Source organism: Zonotrichia leucophrys, chromosome 1A, assembly GCF_028769735.1.
Source record: "Zonotrichia leucophrys gambelii isolate GWCS_2022_RI chromosome 1A, RI_Zleu_2.0, whole genome shotgun sequence".
Lineage (NCBI taxonomy): Eukaryota > Metazoa > Chordata > Aves > Passeriformes > Passerellidae > Zonotrichia > Zonotrichia leucophrys.
Window position 1 is genome coordinate 57,304,894 of NC_088170.1, and position 20,916 is coordinate 57,325,809.

At 38.5% G+C, this 20,916-nt stretch overlaps 1 protein-coding gene across 6 annotated transcripts in view; it reads right to left on the bottom strand.

Annotated features, from left to right (window-relative positions):
- Positions 1-607: 607 nt before the first annotated feature.
- KIF21A (kinesin family member 21A) overlaps positions 608-20,916 on the bottom strand; it is an 87,654-nt gene continuing 67,345 nt past the window's right edge. For 4 of the 6 annotated variants that reach the window (XM_064702812.1, XM_064702810.1, XM_064702811.1 and 1 more), the window contains 10 exons: positions 17,838-17,948; positions 17,181-17,309; positions 15,578-15,616; positions 13,438-13,574; positions 10,935-11,115; positions 10,425-10,589; positions 9,620-9,737; positions 6,612-6,782; positions 3,610-3,809; positions 608-1,858 (listed from right to left, as the gene is read on the bottom strand). In XM_064702812.1, the coding sequence (XP_064558882.1) occupies positions 1,765-1,858; positions 3,610-3,809; positions 6,612-6,782; positions 9,620-9,737; positions 10,425-10,589; positions 10,935-11,115; positions 13,438-13,574; positions 15,578-15,616; positions 17,181-17,309; positions 17,838-17,948 (1,345 nt within the window). In that variant the 3' untranslated portion in view covers positions 608-1,764. The remainder of the gene's footprint in view (positions 1,859-3,609; positions 3,810-6,611; positions 6,783-9,619; positions 9,738-10,424; positions 10,590-10,934; positions 11,116-13,437; positions 13,575-15,577; positions 15,617-17,180; positions 17,310-17,837; positions 17,949-20,916) is intronic. The other 2 variants (XM_064702813.1, XM_064702814.1) reach the window with 2 other exon arrangements.

A 20,916-nucleotide genomic window follows, 5' to 3' on the forward strand; every position in this document is an offset into this window, starting at 1 on the left:
TCATGTGAGTCTTGTGTGTAAATCCACTCTCCACTGGAATTTGCTCAAGGTTGTCACATAATACCAAATAATTTGTGTCTATACCCTTTGGGTAGCTAAAAAGCATGATAGACAAACACTAAGTGGTAGTGCTGCTGCTTATTTTAACTAATTTATACATTGTTTTTAACCAATATATATCATTCATCGCCCATCTCCATCAAAACTTGGAACAGATTGGTAACCTCAAATTGCAAGCAGCATTTTCATCTTTCAAGCTGAGCAGAGAAGGAAGTAATTCCTCCAAGACCAGTAAGAGGCATCAGCACTTTTCCTTGTTTGACAGACCATATGCAGTAAGGGTAAGAGAGGTGTCATCTCATAGGGACAGGAGTCACCTGCTTCATTTTATGTCTGTACTGTACTAAGTGTGAGGGAATCCCCCTAGGGTTCCTAAGCACTATAAAAAGACAAATAATGGCCAAGGAGAACACAGACATGGGATATATGGGCTATGGTGCTCACCAAGCTACTCTACTGCACTGTAAAACTGTGGGTTTAAATTCAACACCTTTGCAAAGGAAGTGAATTTTTATAAGGAAGTATGATGGACAAGACAAAAAAGCAGTTCACATTCACATCTTTATTTGTTACCTACACAAGCTATAATTTACAGACTGATATTTTCTGAAAAATAAAAACAAAACAACCAAAAAACCTCAATATCCAAACACTGTTTCTGAATCTACATAAAATTTTAAAATTTGCAGAATTTACAAATTAATATTCAGAGCAGTTGGGTAAATTATACAACCTTCCTCAATATCCAGGTTCCAAGAGCTTCAAAAGTCATACAGGCACAAGATAAGATATTTTCTTTATACAACCATCTATTTACATAGCTTTTCCCAATAAATGTGGTTCAGTTCTCAAAGTAACTGCCAAGGTTTGCAAAAAACAGTGTATTTAAAATACATTTAGCAGCATATAAAATTAGATAAAAAGGAAAGACAATTTGCTTAAAAAAAAGAAAATGTGAGATGATAGAAACAAATCCGTAAGAAAAATAGATTAAGATATATTTATCATGACATTATGAACATCTAGTCATTGCAGAACATAGGCAAAACACAAATAAAACATAGCCATTTGTGGGCATTTGTGTTCTAGTCCTGAGCACAGAGTACACACAGCTGCACAACTTTGGTCAACACAGATTATATGCTATCAACACACAAATCATATGGCATTTGCTGTTAGCAGGATACAGCCATGTCAGGTAGATGTACTGTTAACAGCTTCTTCCCATCTATTATTCACTCCACTTTCCTAACAACAGTGTAAATGACCTTTAAAATCTTCAAACTGCCTCTCATGATCAAAGGCTTATTCCTGGGACACGTTCCTTCCCCTGTTACCGTAAAATGCAAAACAGCTGATCATACTTGTGAGTGAAATACAGCAGAGCACTTTTGTTATATATTTCAGGTTATAATTTTGAGATGGTCATTAGAGAAGACTGAATTCCAGTTAATTTAAACTGCAAGTATTACATATGCACACAAATTCAGCCATAATATATAGAGATACACATGACTGTTGAGACTCAAGCATGTTACCAAGAGGTTATTAAATACAGTACATATTTTAAGGACAGCAGGTCTAGTGGAAGAGTTCACGCATTTTCACTCCGTTCCAGTCATCAGTGTTTAACTACTAGACATGCAGCAAACTGCATAGAGTGCACCTCCAATCGATCAATTTATTCCTTTATCCCCTGTAACTTCAATTACTGGCAAGATCTTCATTTGCATCTCCTGTATCTGAGATCTGTCCATCTATAATATTCCGAGCTTTCCAGATCCTCACAGTGCGATCACTGAAAACCAAAACAAAGCAGTATTAGAGCACTGTGATTACACTGGGGAGGGAGAGAGGGCCAAGGGGGGGCCAGGGACACTTCCTTAAAAGCTTGAGTGCCTTATTCAGAAAGGTATTGTTGGCAAAATACCAGCTCTTTAATGGACATGCAAGGGTTATTCCACCTCCAGGAGACTTCGTAATTTAACATGTACAACACTGAAGATTCCCTAACCTTGTCACAGCACTGGCTATGACCTTTAGCCATCTAAGAATGTATAAAGACTTTATGTCTAAAAAAGTAAAGAGGTGTCAGTCTATCATAAGTAAAAAAAGCACAAAACTATAAGAAAATATGAAGTCCTAACTCTCCAACAAAAAATACCCAAACCCATTGGCAAGTTGCTAAATAGCACACATACCAGTGAGCTGATGTTTAGAAGCCCAGACTGTAGTTATGTACTTTTGGAAAAAAATCACTATTTACACAATTTTAAAGTATGTGTAAATAAAATATCACATAAAATGTGTTGCAAAATGCTGTTATAATTTAGAAGTAAAATAAAGAGTTAGTCTTGTTAAATAGCAATTTATTCCATGAAAGGGAAGTTATGAATTTCTCATAAACATTAACTTGAGTGACTAGCCAACACTGATTCATGTATTCCTCACAACTCCCTCAAAAGAAACCAACAGGCTGAGCAGACTTTGTAACAGTTAAAAGTGTTTTCTGACCTGTGCCTTCATTTCACTGTAAATTGTGAGGAACCATCTAAATTTTTTAGACCTTAAGCCCACTGCTAGAAATACCAAAAGACTGAAATTTTTTTAATGACAAAAAAAAATAATTCAGATGCATGTATGTTCTAAATGGATTAATAATTTTTAGGCAAACACAGACATAAGTTTTGACTTCTACACCCCTACCTATTAGTGATTAAACATAAAACTTGACCACCAAATATGAAAACTTGGCAATTTTGAAATGCTGCTATGATTCAGAAAGACCTGCTTGTAATTCAGAAGGCCAGAAGCTTCCGCAATTGGCACAAGAATGCAACATGTCAGCTTTCACAGCTCCTGTGCTCAGACTACACCACAAAGAGCCTCTGTTGCCATCTCCTGCAATTATATTCTCCATAACAAGGTACTTTTCTTGGTTAATTCCCCTGAGGCTTCAGGTCCTCAATTTGCTCACTTTTACTGAGCAAACAAATATTCAAATCAAGGTGTTTACAGGACAGTAGGATGGCTTGCAAAGCTTCTGCTGTATGCCAGCACTTAAAAGCCAACCAAGCACAAACTAACAGCCATGGCCATGGCTTTCAGGAGAATTTGCACAGGTAAGGAATGAGTCTCATAATGAAATAGTCCAACTGCAGAGACAAGCTTACAAAGTTCTCAAGTACTGCCAAATTCTCCCTGCCATCCTTGTAGATCAGTGGTTTCCAAACTTGTTTTGATCATGCACCCCTACCACTAAAATTTTTTTAAGCCCACACTGCTGTGTGTATTTATTAATTATATAGACATACCACTGAGTTCTAATCATTTATTCCAGCACCCCAGTGGGTCATGCTGTTCATCCTCTGGGGTGCAAGCACCTCACTTTGGGGATGGCTGTGATAGATATTAGCATTGAGGGGCATGGACTGGACAAGGTCTCCTGATGCTTTCTGTGCAGTGAGTTACACATGCCCTAAACACATGTGCATGGACAGGGTTATAGCAGGGGACACAGAAAAGAAAGATGCATGGAGAAGAACTCACTCTGCTGCTGTAAAAATCTGGCTGGAGTTGGTGCAGATGGCATTGATAGGGCTGTCATGTCCCTTCATCTCCCCAATGGGTGCAAAGGTGTCCACGTTCCAGAGCTTGAGGGTGCCTCCCCTGCAGCCGCTGAGCAGAACCGGCACCCCGGGCACCAGGCCAAGAGCACAAACCCAGTCCTTATGGGCATTGGGGACTTGCTGAAAGACAGAAGGCACACCAGTCTCACAGGGCTGCAGAAAATTCCAGAGCAACAAGCACAGAAGTGGAAAAATCCCAAGTTGTAAGCCTGATTCCTTGTCCTGCAGCAGTTTTGCTACGTGGCTCTGGGTGGATTCTGCACCTTTAGAGCAAGGACAGTGCTAACTTCCAAGAGTGTTTGTTTTTGTGAAATAATACTGCAAAACAGGAAAAAATCTAATATGCACAATTGACCTAATGTGGAACAGAAATCAGTTTAGGATAATACAAAGTCTGCATGTTTTCTAATGCATATTTGAATGCATTTTGGAACATATGGTCTCTGCATATGTTTCAAATCTCTATAACTGCTATAAAACACATAAAAAGAAAATCCAAAAAAACTGCACAAAAATACATCAGGAAGACAGAAGCTGTGTTTGCCTTCTTTCTTTCCTCTTTTCCCACTACGCATTTATACATTGATTTTGTGATGTTGCACTTCACAGAAACACATTAATTCTTTATTGAGGAAGGGCACTAGCATTTTAGTTCTCATTCAGAAAGCAAAATGCTGCACAGACCAGCTGAGAACCACACCCTTTTGTTGTTCTCACGAATAAATACACGGGGAAAAATAAAAATATGGGGAAATAACAGCCAAAAATTTGCTGTCTTTTGGGGATACCAAATGTGGCTTTTCTCTGGTTCAGTTTGGTAAGAATTGCTTTGCTTTGCTGCATTGCTCATAATGGAGTACATTCAGCTTTCTAGGAACTTACCTTAGTGTTTCATTTATAACATACACAGCTAAACAGCACTGGTAGTCTGATTCTGCAGCATTCCATGAAACTGGGAATGGCAGCAGGGGGGTGGGGTGGTTGTGGTTCTTATAAATCTCAATTTTGTCACAGCAGGGTTTTGTGACTTGGGATGTGCAACACCAAGTGAAGCAGATGATCTCCAAATTCCTTTGAATAGCGTGCTTGTTAAGGGATTTTCATTAATTACAGAGGATCAAACCTGGTCAACATGTGTATGCCAAACCAGAACCTCTGATGCAACATTAGCATTTCTGCTGTAAAGCAGCTTGGCTCTGTTTCAGGTTTTGGTTGCTGGGTAGATTAAGGAGAGCAGCTGTTCAGTCTGCAACCTTGGAAGCTTTGAAAACTCAGCTGGGCATGGCCTTGAGAAACCAGACCTAACTACAAAGTTGGCCTTGCTTGAACCAGCAGGACAACTTTGCATTGTGTGACCTCCAGTGGGCCCTTCCACTCTGAATTATCACATGATTAGCAAAGCAACAGCATTTCTCATTCCCTATAAAAGACCATGATTAAAAATTACTTCTATTCTGTCAAATGCTTCAGTCTCATCTCATTGAAAAACATTCAGCATTTTATAGAAATGAAAGAAGTGTGAGATTATTCTTCTCAAGTTCTAATTTTCAAACCAACAAACAGGGGAAGGCAAAGTAGAGAAATCATGCCCATATACCAAAAGGAAAACAAGGAAAGTTATAGAGCTAGTCCAATTTACATACTTATTCACCCCTGATCCTGTATTCTTTCTGATGTTAAATTAATTGCAATAGCAAAAATGCATATTGCATAACTTTTTAATGAGCCTAAAATGCAAGAGTGAAGACACTCCTTAAAATTTTAATGAAGTCACTCTGAGAATACAAAATCTTTCCAGTGCCTATGATTTTGGTACAAGATCCTTAGCACATTTTTCTGGACAGAAAGATGTGAGGGCAGATGTCCCAGTACGGGCAAGTGAAGATTTTCTGTAAGATGCTAAATTTATGAATCCTTATTTTAACTGTGAAGTCTTCGGACTATTCTGAAAAGGAACTGGCACTGAACTGGATGATTTTGAATGACAGTCAAGAAAGTTTATATATTTATGGAATAATAATTATGCCCATATATAAATTTTCTTTTTAAAGTAGCTAGTCCATTATTTTCTCATGTCCCAATATTTTAAATTTTTATTTGTTTCCTTGCCATCAGTCTGCATATTAAATGCATGCTCCTCCTTTCTCTAAAAGTTACTGCAAAACCAGCACTCTCTTCTGGTATTTGTTTTCTGCCTTCCAGTTCTTGCTCACTCTCAAGTTAAATAATCACAACTATACCTCAAGAACCTCTCATAAGACCTAGAAGAACAGACCAGCTTACAGCAGGTAGGCAAAAAGCAAAGTTCTTCATGCCAAACAAATTGCGATTTCCCTAGATTTGAGGTCCTTTTACACCCACTCCCTTTTTTTCCTTTTTACATAAGGAAAAACATACAGCAAATGTGTTCTGACAGCAAGTGTTATTGTGAGTGCGTTGTATACATAACATCTGCACGGTGTAAGGAGATGATCTAAGGTCCAAGACTGGGTGGAGTGAGATAGGCTGTAAAACCTCTTCACAAGAAAATATTCTGTAGCCTGATCTAAAGTATTGTTTCTCATTAATGAGTTCCCAATCCAAACTTTACTAACTTGTCAAAGACAAGTATCCAGTGATTCCAGTCACAGATGAGGCAAATGCTGCTTTTATTCTGAAGCAGAAAAACAACCCCCATGTACTCAGAGCTAAAACAGGATAACCAATTCATCAGAATTTCCTGACGCTTCATGCACAGAAAAGTAACTGCATGTGAAGATCAAGTACGTTATTGATTTCTTTCTTAGTCAGTGTTCTATGCCTTCCCTATTAAAAGCACCAGTGTCTATGTGAATAGCCATTGTATGAGCCTGAACATTTATACAGCCTGAAAACAGTTCTACAGCGTGACTGTCACAGCAGCTGCATGATTTTTTTCATTACCTGAAGAAGGTCTTTTTGAGACAAATCCCATTTCTTAATTCCATTATCTCTCGAGCCACTAAAAAGGTTATCTCCCATAATAGCAAGTGCTTCAATGCCATCATAATGAGGAGGTTCAAAATTGTGTGTAGGACTCACGCTTCCAAGAGCTCCTTCAGTCACATCAAACATCTAAAATAAATAATAAAATATATTCTATGAGATTTTCTGCCATCCAACCTGCTTGAAAGTCATGCAGCAAATAACTTCAGGGAAAAAAATTATTACAGTGTTATTACAGGCCACAGTATGTATTATGATGTATATTTGACAGAATTTATCTACCAGAACCACTCCTTTCTCCTCTTCCACCTCTTGCCTGAAGCGGGAATTCTCCACTGACCTCAGAGAAGACTGCTCTGGGAAGAAGAATTACTACTACTGGAATATCATATACACAGCAGCTTCACAGGAAGGACCCATATATACCCTGTGTGTTGGGCTAGAGAAACAAAGTTCATGAGTAAGTTTGGGAAACATAACTCACTCTGGGAGAATTGCACAGCTAAGTAGCTTCAGAAAGAGGCATTCATATGTTTTTCTGGACAAGTTGTTTTGGTAAGGGTTACATACTATTACACACTGATGCTTTTCATGTACTAGACACACCTCTCTCCTTGTCTGTGCTCCAAGAATGGGGTGTTAAAACAAGAAATCTTTAAGAAAGATTGCTTCAACAATTTAAGCCATAATCAATCCCATCAGGTCTTTGTTGCTGGAGCTGCAGAGTAAGCAATCCTGGTTCATTTTGCATTGTAGGGAACCAGAACTCACCCAGTGAGACTGAGCTGAAAGAACAGATGAGCTGTAACTTTTTAAACCACCAGCTCTGTTTCACAAGCAAATGTCAAACTTTATCCTCTATTATTTGCTCTTTATTGGCCTTTTAGAATGAATAAGCTTGACAGCAGAAAAGGGAGAGCTTGGTAGTATAAAATAATACCTTGTGAGCTAAAGGTATTTTAAAATACGTTATCACATTCAATTAACATGCATCAGTTCCAACTGTAACAAAAAATTCAGTGATAAACCAGAAAAATCAGGTACCTAGAGATGACCAATATTACTGACTCAGTAGACAAGACAATAGTTTCCTGTGACATGACAGTATCTGTCACCAGGCCTGGTAGCCCTACAGACCTACCCATGCAGAGAACCACACATTGTTAAGGGGTTAAAATGGGCCTTAAAGATCATGTAGTCCCAAACCCTCTTTGGTACTAGGGACACCTCCCACTAGAGCAGGCTGCTCAAGGCCTTATCCAGCCTGGCTTTGATTACTTGCCAGCATTGGGGCATCCACAACCTCACTGGGCAGCCTGTTTCAGTGTCTTACCACCTACACAGTGAAGAATTTCATGTTAATATCATAACCTAAATTTCCCCTTTTTTCCATCTGTGCCCATTACTCCTTGTTCTGTCACTACAGTTTCTGATGAAGAGCGTGCCTCTCTGGCTTCCCTGTAAGCCCCCTTCTGATAATGGAAAGTTATGAGGTCTCCACATAACCTTCTCTTTTCCAGGCTGAATGGAAGCATTGAGAATTCATAGACAGCTGGCTTGACAATTCTGGAGACATTCACTTTGGAGAACACACACTACTCTGAAACACACAGAAATGGCTGAAATACCCCTGGACATTGTAGTGATGTAAGTCAAGAGGCAGGCAGACCTAGGAGGATTTATTTATGTAGCCTGGCCACAGAAAGGAAGGACAAGAAGGACAGATAAACTTCTCTGCCTGTTGACAGCTTTATTTTCCAAAAGCCCTCCCACCTCCTTGCTTGTCTCAGGAGCTCACAGCATGACAAACCTGGATTACATGATCCCACCCTGTTGTTCCCACTGAAGTCCTTCCATCATTACTGTGCCAGGATGGCAGCTCATAACGAAACCAATATTCTGAACTGTGCAGAGAAGTAATTCTCAGAGTGTCTGCCTCTGTCTCCCCATTGCCTAAGAATCCCCTGGCCTCTAACCATAGGAACACTGCTGACAGGATTTCAAATCCACAGCCCAAATTGTCCAACTGTGCACCAACATCCCAGGCAGTTTTTTGCATCTGGCACAGTGCACAGCCAAGCATCCAAGAATTGCAGAATAATATGAAAAAATGAAAGCCTAGCTCAGTGAGAAAGCTCACACAGATTCTGGATCTTGCTCCACCCCTAGCTGTGTTCATACACTCGTCTCCAGCGTGTGAGAAGAACAGAAGGGTATCCCCTCATAACAAGCTAGGGTTTCTTGCCCATTCTCTTTGGCCTCATGCATCACACATTCTTGCAGTGTGAGAGTCACCTTTACATGATGATCTACAATTTATTAAGTCTGGTGATTTGGGTGTAGCCCTGAGAAACAGGAGCTTGTGGGTTTAAATAGCCACTGGCTGACGTGAGACCAAAAAAAGAAAACAAACAAACAAACAAAAAAAAAAAAAAACCCACAAAAAAAACCCCTCCTCCCAAAAAAACAGATTCCACAGCCTTGAGTGAATTAATCACAACTCCAAGAAACAGAAAAGTATATTGGCCACCTTGCCTGAGAAGTGCTGACCTGGCTGTCTTCCCCACTTCAGAACGAGCCTGGGCTAAACCCTGGACTCTCTGACATGAGGAACACACAGGGTGTCTCTGGTGAAACAATTAGGTCTGCACTCCAAAACAGAGGCACTGACTTAAGATAAAGAGCTGAATGTTACCTAGAAGTAGGTGTTATGAATATTTCTCTAAGACTTTGTACACCTGACATCCAATTGAATGGGGATTAAGAAAAAGCTAAACTGGAGACAACCATGCATCCATATTTCTTGGTGAAACAAAAAAGGCATTGAAGTGGTAAGTATTATGACTGAATATTATTCATGATCCATGACTGGTGAAATAATTTTCATTTTGGCTATCACATTTTGAATGTGTAGATGAGAGCTACTTCTGCTGAAGCCTGCATCCCATGCTGATATGCCAAGTTACCTTTATATAATGATCCTTTGAACCAGTGATGATAAGATCTTGTCCATTGGAGATCTGATCGACAGTAAGGCACATAACAGGACCCTGGTGACCAGTCAGCTTTCCTGTAGACTGAAATCTTTAAGGATAAGAGAAGAAATGAGGATTTGTTAATTTTTCACATATCCAATATAGTCCATAGCACAGCTTGTGACAAATGGGTCGTTTTATTTTCACTTTGTCTTCAGTACTCATCCTCTTGTTTACCTATACTCTATTGTTCATATCCATGGATAAATATTAAATCTACATTAAACACAACAAAACCCCCCTACTTATGCAAAATAGGAATTAGAACATTTTAAAGTAAAGATGAATCAGTCCCCTCATAAGTATTTTCTGTACTTTGAATGCACTCTTTGGGAGCAGGTTCTGTTTGGAAAAGTGTAATTATAGTGCAGCTATCATAACCCCATATTATATTTCATTACTTCCATTGGCTTCCATCATCTCATCAACAATTACTAGTCAGGATTCCCATCCTCACCTTACAAAAGTGTGTTTTGTAGTGCCTGTCAAACAAAACCTTGTGTTTTCCAAGTCATTTTTACTGAAATGATTCACCACAACCTTAACACATGAGAAAATCATTATCTCAGTATCCACCACAGATGGATTAGCTGATCTGTAACTGACACCATATTTTGCCCAGGTGTGGACACTACCATATAGAAGAAACACTACACTGACTGTGTCATGTGCACAACTTTGCTGCCTATGCACATGTAACGACCTAAAAACATTCTCTTTGGCTGGTGTTCTGTACCTTTTCAGGTCCCACATCCTCACTGAGTTTCCAGCAGCTGCATAGAGGAATGTGCCAGTTGGATTTAGTGCAATTTGATTGATCTGGTTCTCTCCAGCTGGGATAGCAACTGTTCTGTTAGTACTACCTGAACACACATCAGCAGGCATAGCTTGGCCTGAAGACCTGAGTACAGAGAAGGAAAAAAAAGAAAACAAAAAAAAGAAAACCCCCAAATTCTACAGTTAGTTTGCCATATTTTGTATACTCACTAAAAACAAACCTATTTCACTGAGCAAAAAAGGCTATAAGCCAATTATGAATACTGAACATCTGATAAAACTCTATATGCAAATTGTTTTGTGTTCCCATTACTGATGTCCCATACTGACTTAGCCTGAACATGTAAAGAAACATTGCCAACAGTGTACTTATATTACACTGTACTGCAATACTGAATTAAATATAATAAAATGTATCTAAAATCAAGACTCAATTGAATGCTTGGCACCTGAGGTTCAGCATACTCACGTCAACGTCCGAATGCACTTGGCAGAATCTCTGATGTCCCACACCTTGATATAGGAGGTTGAAACTGTGAAGACCAGGCTTGTGTAGTTGCAATATTTAATAGAAACCACATTATTTGGATGACCCCCTAAAGACATAATCTCTTGTCCAGTTACCAGATTCCAGACTTTACAGGTACGATCTAAATAAAGACAAACAAAAATGGGGAAAATATTAACAATAATAAAAAAACCTGAAAAATCTCATGCTTTTCCTAAATTCTGTTAATTTTTTTAAAAGCACATTAATTCATTTGCACTCATACATTTTCCTCCATTTCTGTAGACACCGCAGAAACACAGCTAAATTAAGTAGTTCTTTAGAAATACACATAGGCATCCATCTATCATTATCAAAACTAAGCAAGGTTGATCATTAAATGTGCTTTCAAGACCTGCATATTAGCTCCCAAAGCATTTTAAAAGGGATTAAAATCTTAAGGGAAGTGAAAATGCAGACAATTTAGAGGCTGTAAAGTGTGGATGATGATAGATGAAGAGAAGAATCCAATTTTTAATTCAATAATTCATTATCAAAAACATAGTTCAGGATGAGTTTTGAGACTTAGCATGGCTGAGTTCTGAGTGCCACAACAAAACTACAAAGGTGAGAAGGGACCCAAACTCTTCAATGTTTTGGGGGCCTCTGAAAATCCCAGCAGAGAGTGCTTTAGTCACTGTTTTGATTCCATAGCCAAGGAATTTAAATACTGCAATCTTTTATGTATTAAAATCCCAAATGTACAGAAGTTTTCAAGAAATCTTCAACCCTACTGGCAAGAACAAGAAACTCTCCTTGCTGCACCATGTCTGTATCACTCCAGGTATTTTAGATATACATTTATACTGAAATAAGTACTGGAAGGATGAAGAGAAAGCTTCATGTATAGACTCCAGTTATGATAGCATGAAGGTAAGTATAGCAAGACCTGTCTGGCACTGTAAAATATCAACTACCAAGATCAAAGATCTGCAATGCACATGAGAGCTTACTGGCATCTCTGAATTTTTCTGCAAGTATTATCTGATGTCAGTGAGCCAAGACTTTCTGCTTCAGCAATCATTTCCAAAAGATTTAACTTTATTTAATTAAACAACTGTCTACACTCTTGAGTAAAAGCATACTTGGTAAACTCCCCTCAAAAAAATATATACAGAAAAAATTCTCCCATAAGTTTAAGAAGCTAGGATATGACTTCAAAAAGGCTAATATTTGCAATATCTGCAAACATCCATTAAAAAAAAAACAAACTACTAAATCTTGAGAATACAAATCTAGATGTAAAATAAAATTTTAAAACATGCCATTTTTTCCCTCACATAGCCACTAAATTTAAAATCTCAACAGAAATTAACTATTATTTACAAAATCTAAATCAATGTCCTTTTTTGCAACTGTATATGCTTGTACAAATGTTAAAATGTTGGCTTAAAACCTGCAAGGTCAAAAGTTTGCCAGCTCACTCAAAGTTTTTGATTTGGCATTTTTAACAGCCAGATAGCAGAATAGCCACAGAACTCATAACTGAATATTAGCAGTGGAAGAGCTGCAGATAATGGGGTTGTCAACTGTGCTAATACTGGGATAAAAGAGATGTCCTGAAATTTCAAGGTTTATTCATTATATAAGCTAGTTAAAAGGAGAGTCTCCCTATTAATAGGTGCTAATTTCTTCCCAGCCACTCTAATTCCTGTTAGCTTTGATACCTTCAGGAAAAAAAAAAAAAAAAAAAAAGAGTCTGCCATAGTTTCAGCTGCACAATTAAGAAAATAACAAGTCCTTTATATTAAAATAGGTGTTTGTGAAAAGAATCCATTGAGCTCTGGTGGTCTCTGGTGGTATCTTTAAGCTAAACTGGGCAATGATACTGGAAATTCACTACAGACAGGAGGAAAATGTTCTCTTCAAAACACTGCTTCTATCAGTTTGAGAACGTTATAGAGTGACTGCACCATCCAGTAAGGAATTTAGATTCCAGGCCGTCCCACAGGTGCCATGCAGTTCTCATAACAACAAAGGACAGGAAATGAGATGCACAGAGGAAGCAGAAGACACCCTCAGATGAAGATAGCTCAAAAAATCAACTGTGGCATAAGAGTATCCAAACCCTGTGCAGTAGAGCCAAACATGTCCAAATTCCCACCTCCACCCTTACCTGAAGCTATTTGCATTGCATGTCATGTGTTTGCACGCTACCATGACTGCTTCCATCTTATCACTCAACAAGTGTTAATGTTCCTGCTTTTTGTGGTTTTCCACGACAAATAAGCAGCCAAATACTACACTTTGGAGTTAGAAACCTGTAGATAATTACTGTAAATCTGTCTGCAGCTTATGTTGAGAAACGGACCCTTGGAATTTGCCACTGTGTTTACAGCACTAAGCTCAAATTGAGACTTTCACAACATCCCAAGCTGTCAAAGCAGCCTCTGTAGACAGCAGAGGTGCACAGAGCTTGCCCAACCTTTAGATCCAGTGAAGAGAAGATCATCAGTTGCATCAACACAAAGCACAGCCTTGGTATGTCCCTCAGCTGTGTAGATACACTGAAGCGGGGACGATCGGATGCCTTTTGAAGCAGGAAATGGGTTAATTATCCCCCTAAAGAAAAAAAAAGGAATGTGAGTTGGGCACAGTAACAGACACAGATAAAGCTAATTTACTTGCATGTAGGGAAAAAAATTAACCTAGTTCTTAGATGTGAGGGCAGAACAGCTGAATGCCTTTCATAAGCTATGTAAGGACTTTTACTGTTTAGCCTCAACACATGTCCACTCTGGCTTATCAGTTAAAGAAAATCACAAAAAAAAACCCCAAACAAATGAAAAGACAACAGGATGCTAAATGCTGGGTACATGGCAAAGTCTGCATAATGCTGAACAAACCAGGACACTTAAAGCTTCTGTATGCCCAAGATCAGCCATCTAAACAGCATAAACAGCTCTGAAAAATGGAGCAAACGTAATGTGCACTGCCAATTCCAAACTCAGCATGCATTTCACATTGCCTGCATTCTGTGGGCAGACACAGAGAACTGCTGTTAACTTCTGTGTCTGAAAAGGCTCCCACTGCCCCCTGTACCAAAGAACATGCTCATGGCTCAAATGGCTAAAAGGGAGGATGACTGGAATGCTGACACCCCAGAGGAATCTTCCTGGGCACTTTCAGCTAATTCTGTGGTAATGCCAAAAGACTAATTTCCCTGAAATAAACATCTCACAATTCTTTACCAAACAAAAATTACTAGCAGTCTAAAATCCCATGCATACAATTGCATGCACATAGACCCCTTTAATCTGTGAAGTGTAGAAAAGCCTCAAGGTAATGCCCAAAACATGCAACACAACTGTGACCCAGCCAGCTTGCAGTTAAACTCACTGTCATGCTCTTTTGGGAATCACACACATAACTGTGATGAAAAGGAACTAAACCACAGCCCTATCTCATCAAAACAAAACCAAACAAAAAAAAAGTACCAGATGCTTTAGGAAAATCTAAAAAATTAGTAATATTGTCCAGAAGTTTGCTATAGAAAGGAAAAAGTCCTTTATGATACAAGCTAACTTTGTGACAACTGATTAGCTTATCCAGTACATTAAAATTATGATTTTTAACATTTTTACAGTTCAGGACATCTTCACTCATATAATTCATTACTCCTCAGCAATCCTTCTTTAGATTTTACTAGATTAATAGTGTCTTAAATTGTATAACATTATCTTCCTCATTTTGGAAAGGCTTTCACCTTTCATCTGCACTGTTTTATGTTTTCAAGAAAACAGGCACAATTTGCTTTAAATTAATTTAAAGTCTCTATGCTTTTGTTTTCTAGCATCATACTAAACTAACATTATTTTCTCTGTAGTACTCCCTGTTGGATCATGCTGCCTCTGAACGGAGTTATTCCTCCTGCTGTTCTCACCCACTCACTTCCATGACAAAGCCATGTAAAATACATGTCCTGGAGCTATTTATCTACCTATATGCAGGGTTCTAAAATCTACAGACAAAAAACCACTACAACTGCTACAATGACCAGCCAAAGCCCCATTACATTATTAGCAGTTATTTGACTGCCCTTCTCTAGATAAACTAATATTTTATTGAGTACCAAAATCCTAACCCACAGGGACACAAGTGGCAACATTTCTTTGATCTCTTAAGCCACTGTGCATTGTCTCAGAAAGAAGTAATAAAAGCTACTCATTTTTATTTACATTGGGATTTCATTTCTAGTGATCAAAGCATAAAATGGAAAAAGAAAAACAAAAATAAGGAGGGAAGTAAATGAAATATAAAATGTCTGCTCCTATTTTTTTTTTAAGAAAACAAAGAGAGAAACAATGTGTCTCAGGAGATGTTTACACCATACTTCACTTATAATTAAAACACCTGACATGCTCAACAATGATAAAAGAATACCCTAAAAAGGGAGAGGGGGAGACATGCTTGACCCAAATCTCAGATATTTCACGTTCCGGCAAAGGCAAGAGAAACAATGCACAGCTATCAGGAAAAGTCATGCAGCAAAATGAAATGTCTTAAGAACTGGAATAACTTTGATGAGAGATGTCAAGAAAACAGAAAAGAGAAAGAGAGAGTACCTTTGTACCTCCGACAGAGAGGAATCACTTTCATCAGACCTACAATCAACAGTGGTGGAATTGTGAGGAGAAAGAATATAGGTATCAGCAAAGGAACGCCTCCACATGAGAAGAACACACAACAGCATGGCCAACTCAGAAAAGCAATGCAAATCCACAAACATTATGCAGCATTGCTCAAGGTATATCTCAAACCAATGATGATATGGGGGGTAGGGGGGAAAGAATAATTCTCTTAAAATATCACTCTCAGCAGTAAGTTACAGTAGACTGTTTCAGCTCCAGAAGATGAGTAACAGCAGCTGAGCAATTTCTTATTTCCCCAACATTTTCTTAGAGAAGTAAAGGCAAAAAATTAAAAGGAGAAGATAGATGCACAGGTTAACCTCCATAAGATAGTGCTTGTTGAGAATATCAAAAGAAAAAAAATACTTTGAACATCAATGCCTGCTAAGTGTAGAAGAGACATGCAATATATTAGTAAAAGAGATATAAATGTTAAATATGATAACTCACTCAAATAAATACAGCGATTTGCAAGCCATGCTAAGTTCAAAATCCTTCACCTCTCATTTCAAAAAATGCTTAAAAATAAAAACCAAGAAAACATAAAGGACAATATTTTCCCAAGACATGATGATTTTCAGTACATCTTAAGATGTCCATTTTCAACTCAGACAGATTCAGCAGTTTCTACTTGACTTCAAAGTCAGGTCAGAGAAAACAAAAAGGGTTTGGTGGGAGTTAGCAATAAGAACAGTAAGCTAAGATAAGGAAGTCACAAGCACAGTTACTGAAAGCCTTGCAAGCCACTGCCTGGTATGTGGTCGCTGTAGACCTTTGAAAAAAACCCCCATTTTATTCAAAAATAGTGCCAACAGACAAAAGCAATTTCTTATCCTGCTAGAGTTACAAATAAAGGTTTATTTTAAAACTGAGTTGCAGTTCATAAGCACTGCATAGTATATGTATCAGTACTGAAACCTGTAATAGAGATTCTAGTCAAGTAAAGTCCACTGCCATTTGGAGAAAGGTTCCTAAACAGATGCCTAATGTGAGAAAAAACTGTTCCACTTCTTCTAAACAAGATATGAATATCATCTACTCCTACATATCACCCCTAAAGTCACTCTGTTCAATAATTTGGATACTCTCTAAACAACTGTGTTCTAGCCATTTCAACGTCCCATCCTATGAGGTGCTGTTGTGAGAGCACTCTGAGCAGCACTGGAGCAACTGAGTAACTGTCAAAAGCACTAGTTCCTAAATTATCACCTAAAATCTATTTTTGAGTGTAAACACACACACAAATACACAAACATCTAAGAATTCTACCATTTTCTATTTTGGGTTTAAAACTACAAATACCAGACATAGCCTAGAAAACAGGAAACAAGGTTCAGCAGGAAATTTCTCTTCTCAAATTTTTACAGTGGTTCCATGATAGTTTAAAATATTTCCTTTGAAAACTACACAAAAACATGAGAAATATCTCCCCTCCTGTCTTGCAGAAGGGCAAAATTTCTACCAGACACTACACTGAAAACTTGAGTACACTTTGCATTTCCCTGGTTGGGGGCTGAGGCTTCCCTTTGTGACTTACTTATCCTGCTGAACTGATGTGTTTCCCTGAGAAACAGTAAGACGACTAAAAACATTCATTTCATTACGGGGCCGGCTTGGTGGGGAAGTAGGAGGTGACAGACTAGCCTCTGGGGCTCCAGAATCTGAGCTACAAAAAAAAAAAGAACATCTTCTTTAACAGGTTAGATAAGTTAGATGCAACATGCCTCAAACGTTAGATGCTCTTCTCTTAAGCAAATGATTAAGATTGTAATACAGATATTTCTCAGAGAAGGCAAAAAGCTTAAGGCTGCAGAGTGCAAGATGGCACAATGTTCAAAGATTAAGTGGTAAAAGTGAAAGCTATAGGCAGAAAACACAAATTGAAGAAAATATTATAAAACTGAAGGCTCTTAGAGATACTGTTGACTTTGATTGAAAAAAAAAAAAAGGTAATTAAGTAATTTGCAAATTCTCCAAAGGACATTTTCTCAAGGCTCTGCCCCTGAGCTATTTTGTACAGAAAAGCAACCTGGAAAAAACCACAAACAACCACGCATAAGCTGAGCAATAATATCAACAATGACAGCAATACAAACTGTCCTAGAAGAAAAGAAATAGAAAAATACAGACTTATTTTTCAAGAAAATTCAAAGTTCAAATTATGTCAGAGGAAATAAATTTAAAATAATCTTACAGTTTTTGTTCTTTTGTCTTTGTCTTTTCCACTGTTTTCTCATAGGCTTTTCTCTTTGCTAAAGGTGAAGGCTCAGGTATTTTCTTCTCTGGAAGAGATGGCTGTCTCGAACTAAAACAAGAGCAATCATTATCTCACTCTAAGGCCCTTCACAGAACATTACCTGTCATTCTCTCAGTGTGATTTCAAATTTTAGAACATATTTAATCTATTGTTGTCTCTCTTGAATTTAAGGATTATAAACTTGTTCTCACACTTGAATATAAAAATATACTAAGTTATTAATGTTCAAAATTGATCAAAACATAGCGTCAGATACTGAATAGTTAAAGGAGATATGCTAATTCAATAATAAAAGAGACTCACTAAAAGAAATACAATGGAGTATGCATTCCAAATTAACATCATTGAAGTCCTTAAATTTCAGATTCCACATTTGTATCTGCAATTCACCATTTACAGACATGAAGAAGAGAGAAATCACAATGATTCTTATACACAAATGAAACTTTGCAGTAACATACTCATGTTAATTAGGAAGTGAGAAAAGGTACTTCCCACTGACAAGCTATTATAACATGGTTTCTCTTTGTCCCCCACTTCCCTTCTCCCTTGCTTTCCATTTGTCTCTCAAGTTCTTGTTCTGAAACAATTCCAATTCACACTCACTGTGAATTGGAACCTTTTATTCCTCTCCCAACCTTTTATTCCCCATTAAAATTAGCAAGAATATCAAGAGGACAGTATTAAAGCTGACACCCAAGTGTTTTCATTTCACCACAGTCAGACAAAAGAAAAAAGAAAGGAATCTGAGTGGTCTCCATTCTTCTGAACTTCCATTTCTCACTAGTTAAGCAATCACAAAAGCAATATTTGTTTTGTTTTTCCTATTTCTTTGTATTTAGAAGGATTTTTTCCTATGAATATGAAACACTCATTAAAGCAAGAAAGCAGATTCTGAAAGTGTTTTTGTTCCACACAACTCCATTAATCAGATAAAGCTCATTTGGCAGATCACCTGCCTGACATGGTTATGACCATCAATCTCAGAGCCCTACAGGTTCTGAACATGCATAGCTCCAACTTCTCTACATGTTTCCCTTAAGAGGAAATCTGTGCTACATAAAATCCACCTGGAGACTGGAATGCAGAAGAACATAATTTAACATGGACAGCACAACCACAAACAGCTACCTGACCCAAGCAGATGAGACAGTCTCAGGTGATCACAAACCCTCACTGGAATGTGAGGGACCTAATGCCAAGAACTGCATGTCAACCCTAGAGTTCCCTGGGGTCTTCAAGAGACAGGGAAAGGAGGACAAGTGATAACCTGCCTGGTTTGGCACAGAAGCCTAGCAGTTAAGTCATAAAAAAGGGGAGAAAGTGGGTCCAATTTCCTCAAGGCCAGAGCACCCATTTCTATGTAGGGCTCCCTTACCTCTAGGCATACTGTGCAAAGGACACCAAAAATGGTGGAACAGGACACACTCCCTTCCCTCTCTTTACGCTGGACCAGTATGCATTTAGGAATGCAAAAATCCTGAGGTCACAAGGCAACTTCCATGAATCAGGCTGACAGGTCTTCCAGCAAGGATGACAAACAGGCTGTAGTGTCTATTGCCAGGGTTGCTTACATGTCTACTGAGCAGCTGCTCGATTAAATAAATCAAAGCAGAAACTGGAACCCAAGCTCCTCTGCCTCACACTGGCATCCTGCATACTCAGACACAGAGACAACTTCCACTTGCTCTCTCTCTATCTGCCCTTGAGTCTTCCATCTCTGACTCCACACTGGAACATCCTCAGAAGAGGGTGTAAATAGCATCATCACTTTCTGAATTCTTTTTGAAAGCCTGGCAATGCAGTTATTATAAAAATACAGCTATCTTGCTGGAATGGACTTCCTAAGCACAGGTGTAAAAACCAGGCGCATGATGGCAATGACCTAACAGAAAAGGAACAGGACACATACCTACTTCCAGGTTTCCAGAGCCCTTCTATATCTGCCAGGACAGACATCTGAACAGAGCTGACACAAGTCCTACAGAAGACAACTATCCTCTGAAAAAGCTGCTGTAGATGAGTTGAGCATATCAAAGGACAACAGCACTAACCAACTTTGTAAACAGAATTCCAGTTAAATTAACTGCTGGCCATATGCATTTGGGTGCCTCCCTAAATTACAGAATCACACAATGGTCTGGATTGGAAGGAACTTCTAGATCACCTAGTTTCAACCCCTTCTCTTAGGCAGGAACATCTTCCACTAGACCAGGCTGCTCTAAGCTCCATCCAATCTGGCCTTGAACACTTCCAGGAATGGAGCACCCACAGCTCCTCCAGGTAACCTGTTCCAGTGTTTGACTCTCACAGTGAAGAATTTCTTCCAATATCTCATGTACACCTACAAGCTTTTAGTTTGAAGCCATTACCCCTTATCCTATCAACACACACCCTTGTAACAAATCCCTCTCCAAGGACTCTGGAATCGCCACAGACCTTAGAAAACTGAGAGGGTTCCAGAGTGGAGCAGTTTGTACCTATGCAGACACCTGAATTTGCACCTAAACATACAATTAATTTCTGTCTCTTTGAGAATCGACATTTTGGATTACTGTTACAGCCTCAACATTCCCAAATGTCGCTTAAGTAAGTGGCAGAAGGAAGAAAACATTTATTACAGGTAAGGTCCAAATCTCCTCCTGAATAATATATTTTATTACAAGAGATATGCTGGCACCACAGGCCTATAAGGGAAGGCCACATGGGTCATAAAGACAAGCTTTCTTCAACTAGGACCAGATAAACCAGCAAGAGTTTTAGGTTTTGAAAAAACATATACACTTGCAGTGAGAAGGTCACTGCAGATTGATTGTGGGAATTTTTGATCACTTATCTACAGAAACACGATCAATACCAATTCAGTATGTGAAGCCTACTGCTGACTGAATTGACTTTTGACAGTATGTAACTCTCAAATTCTTGCAGAACACAGTTTTGGGAAAATCCTTGTTTGCCTTTTTGCTGGCTCACTTTCATAAATGGATACATTCTAGAAGATAGAGTGAGGCAAAAG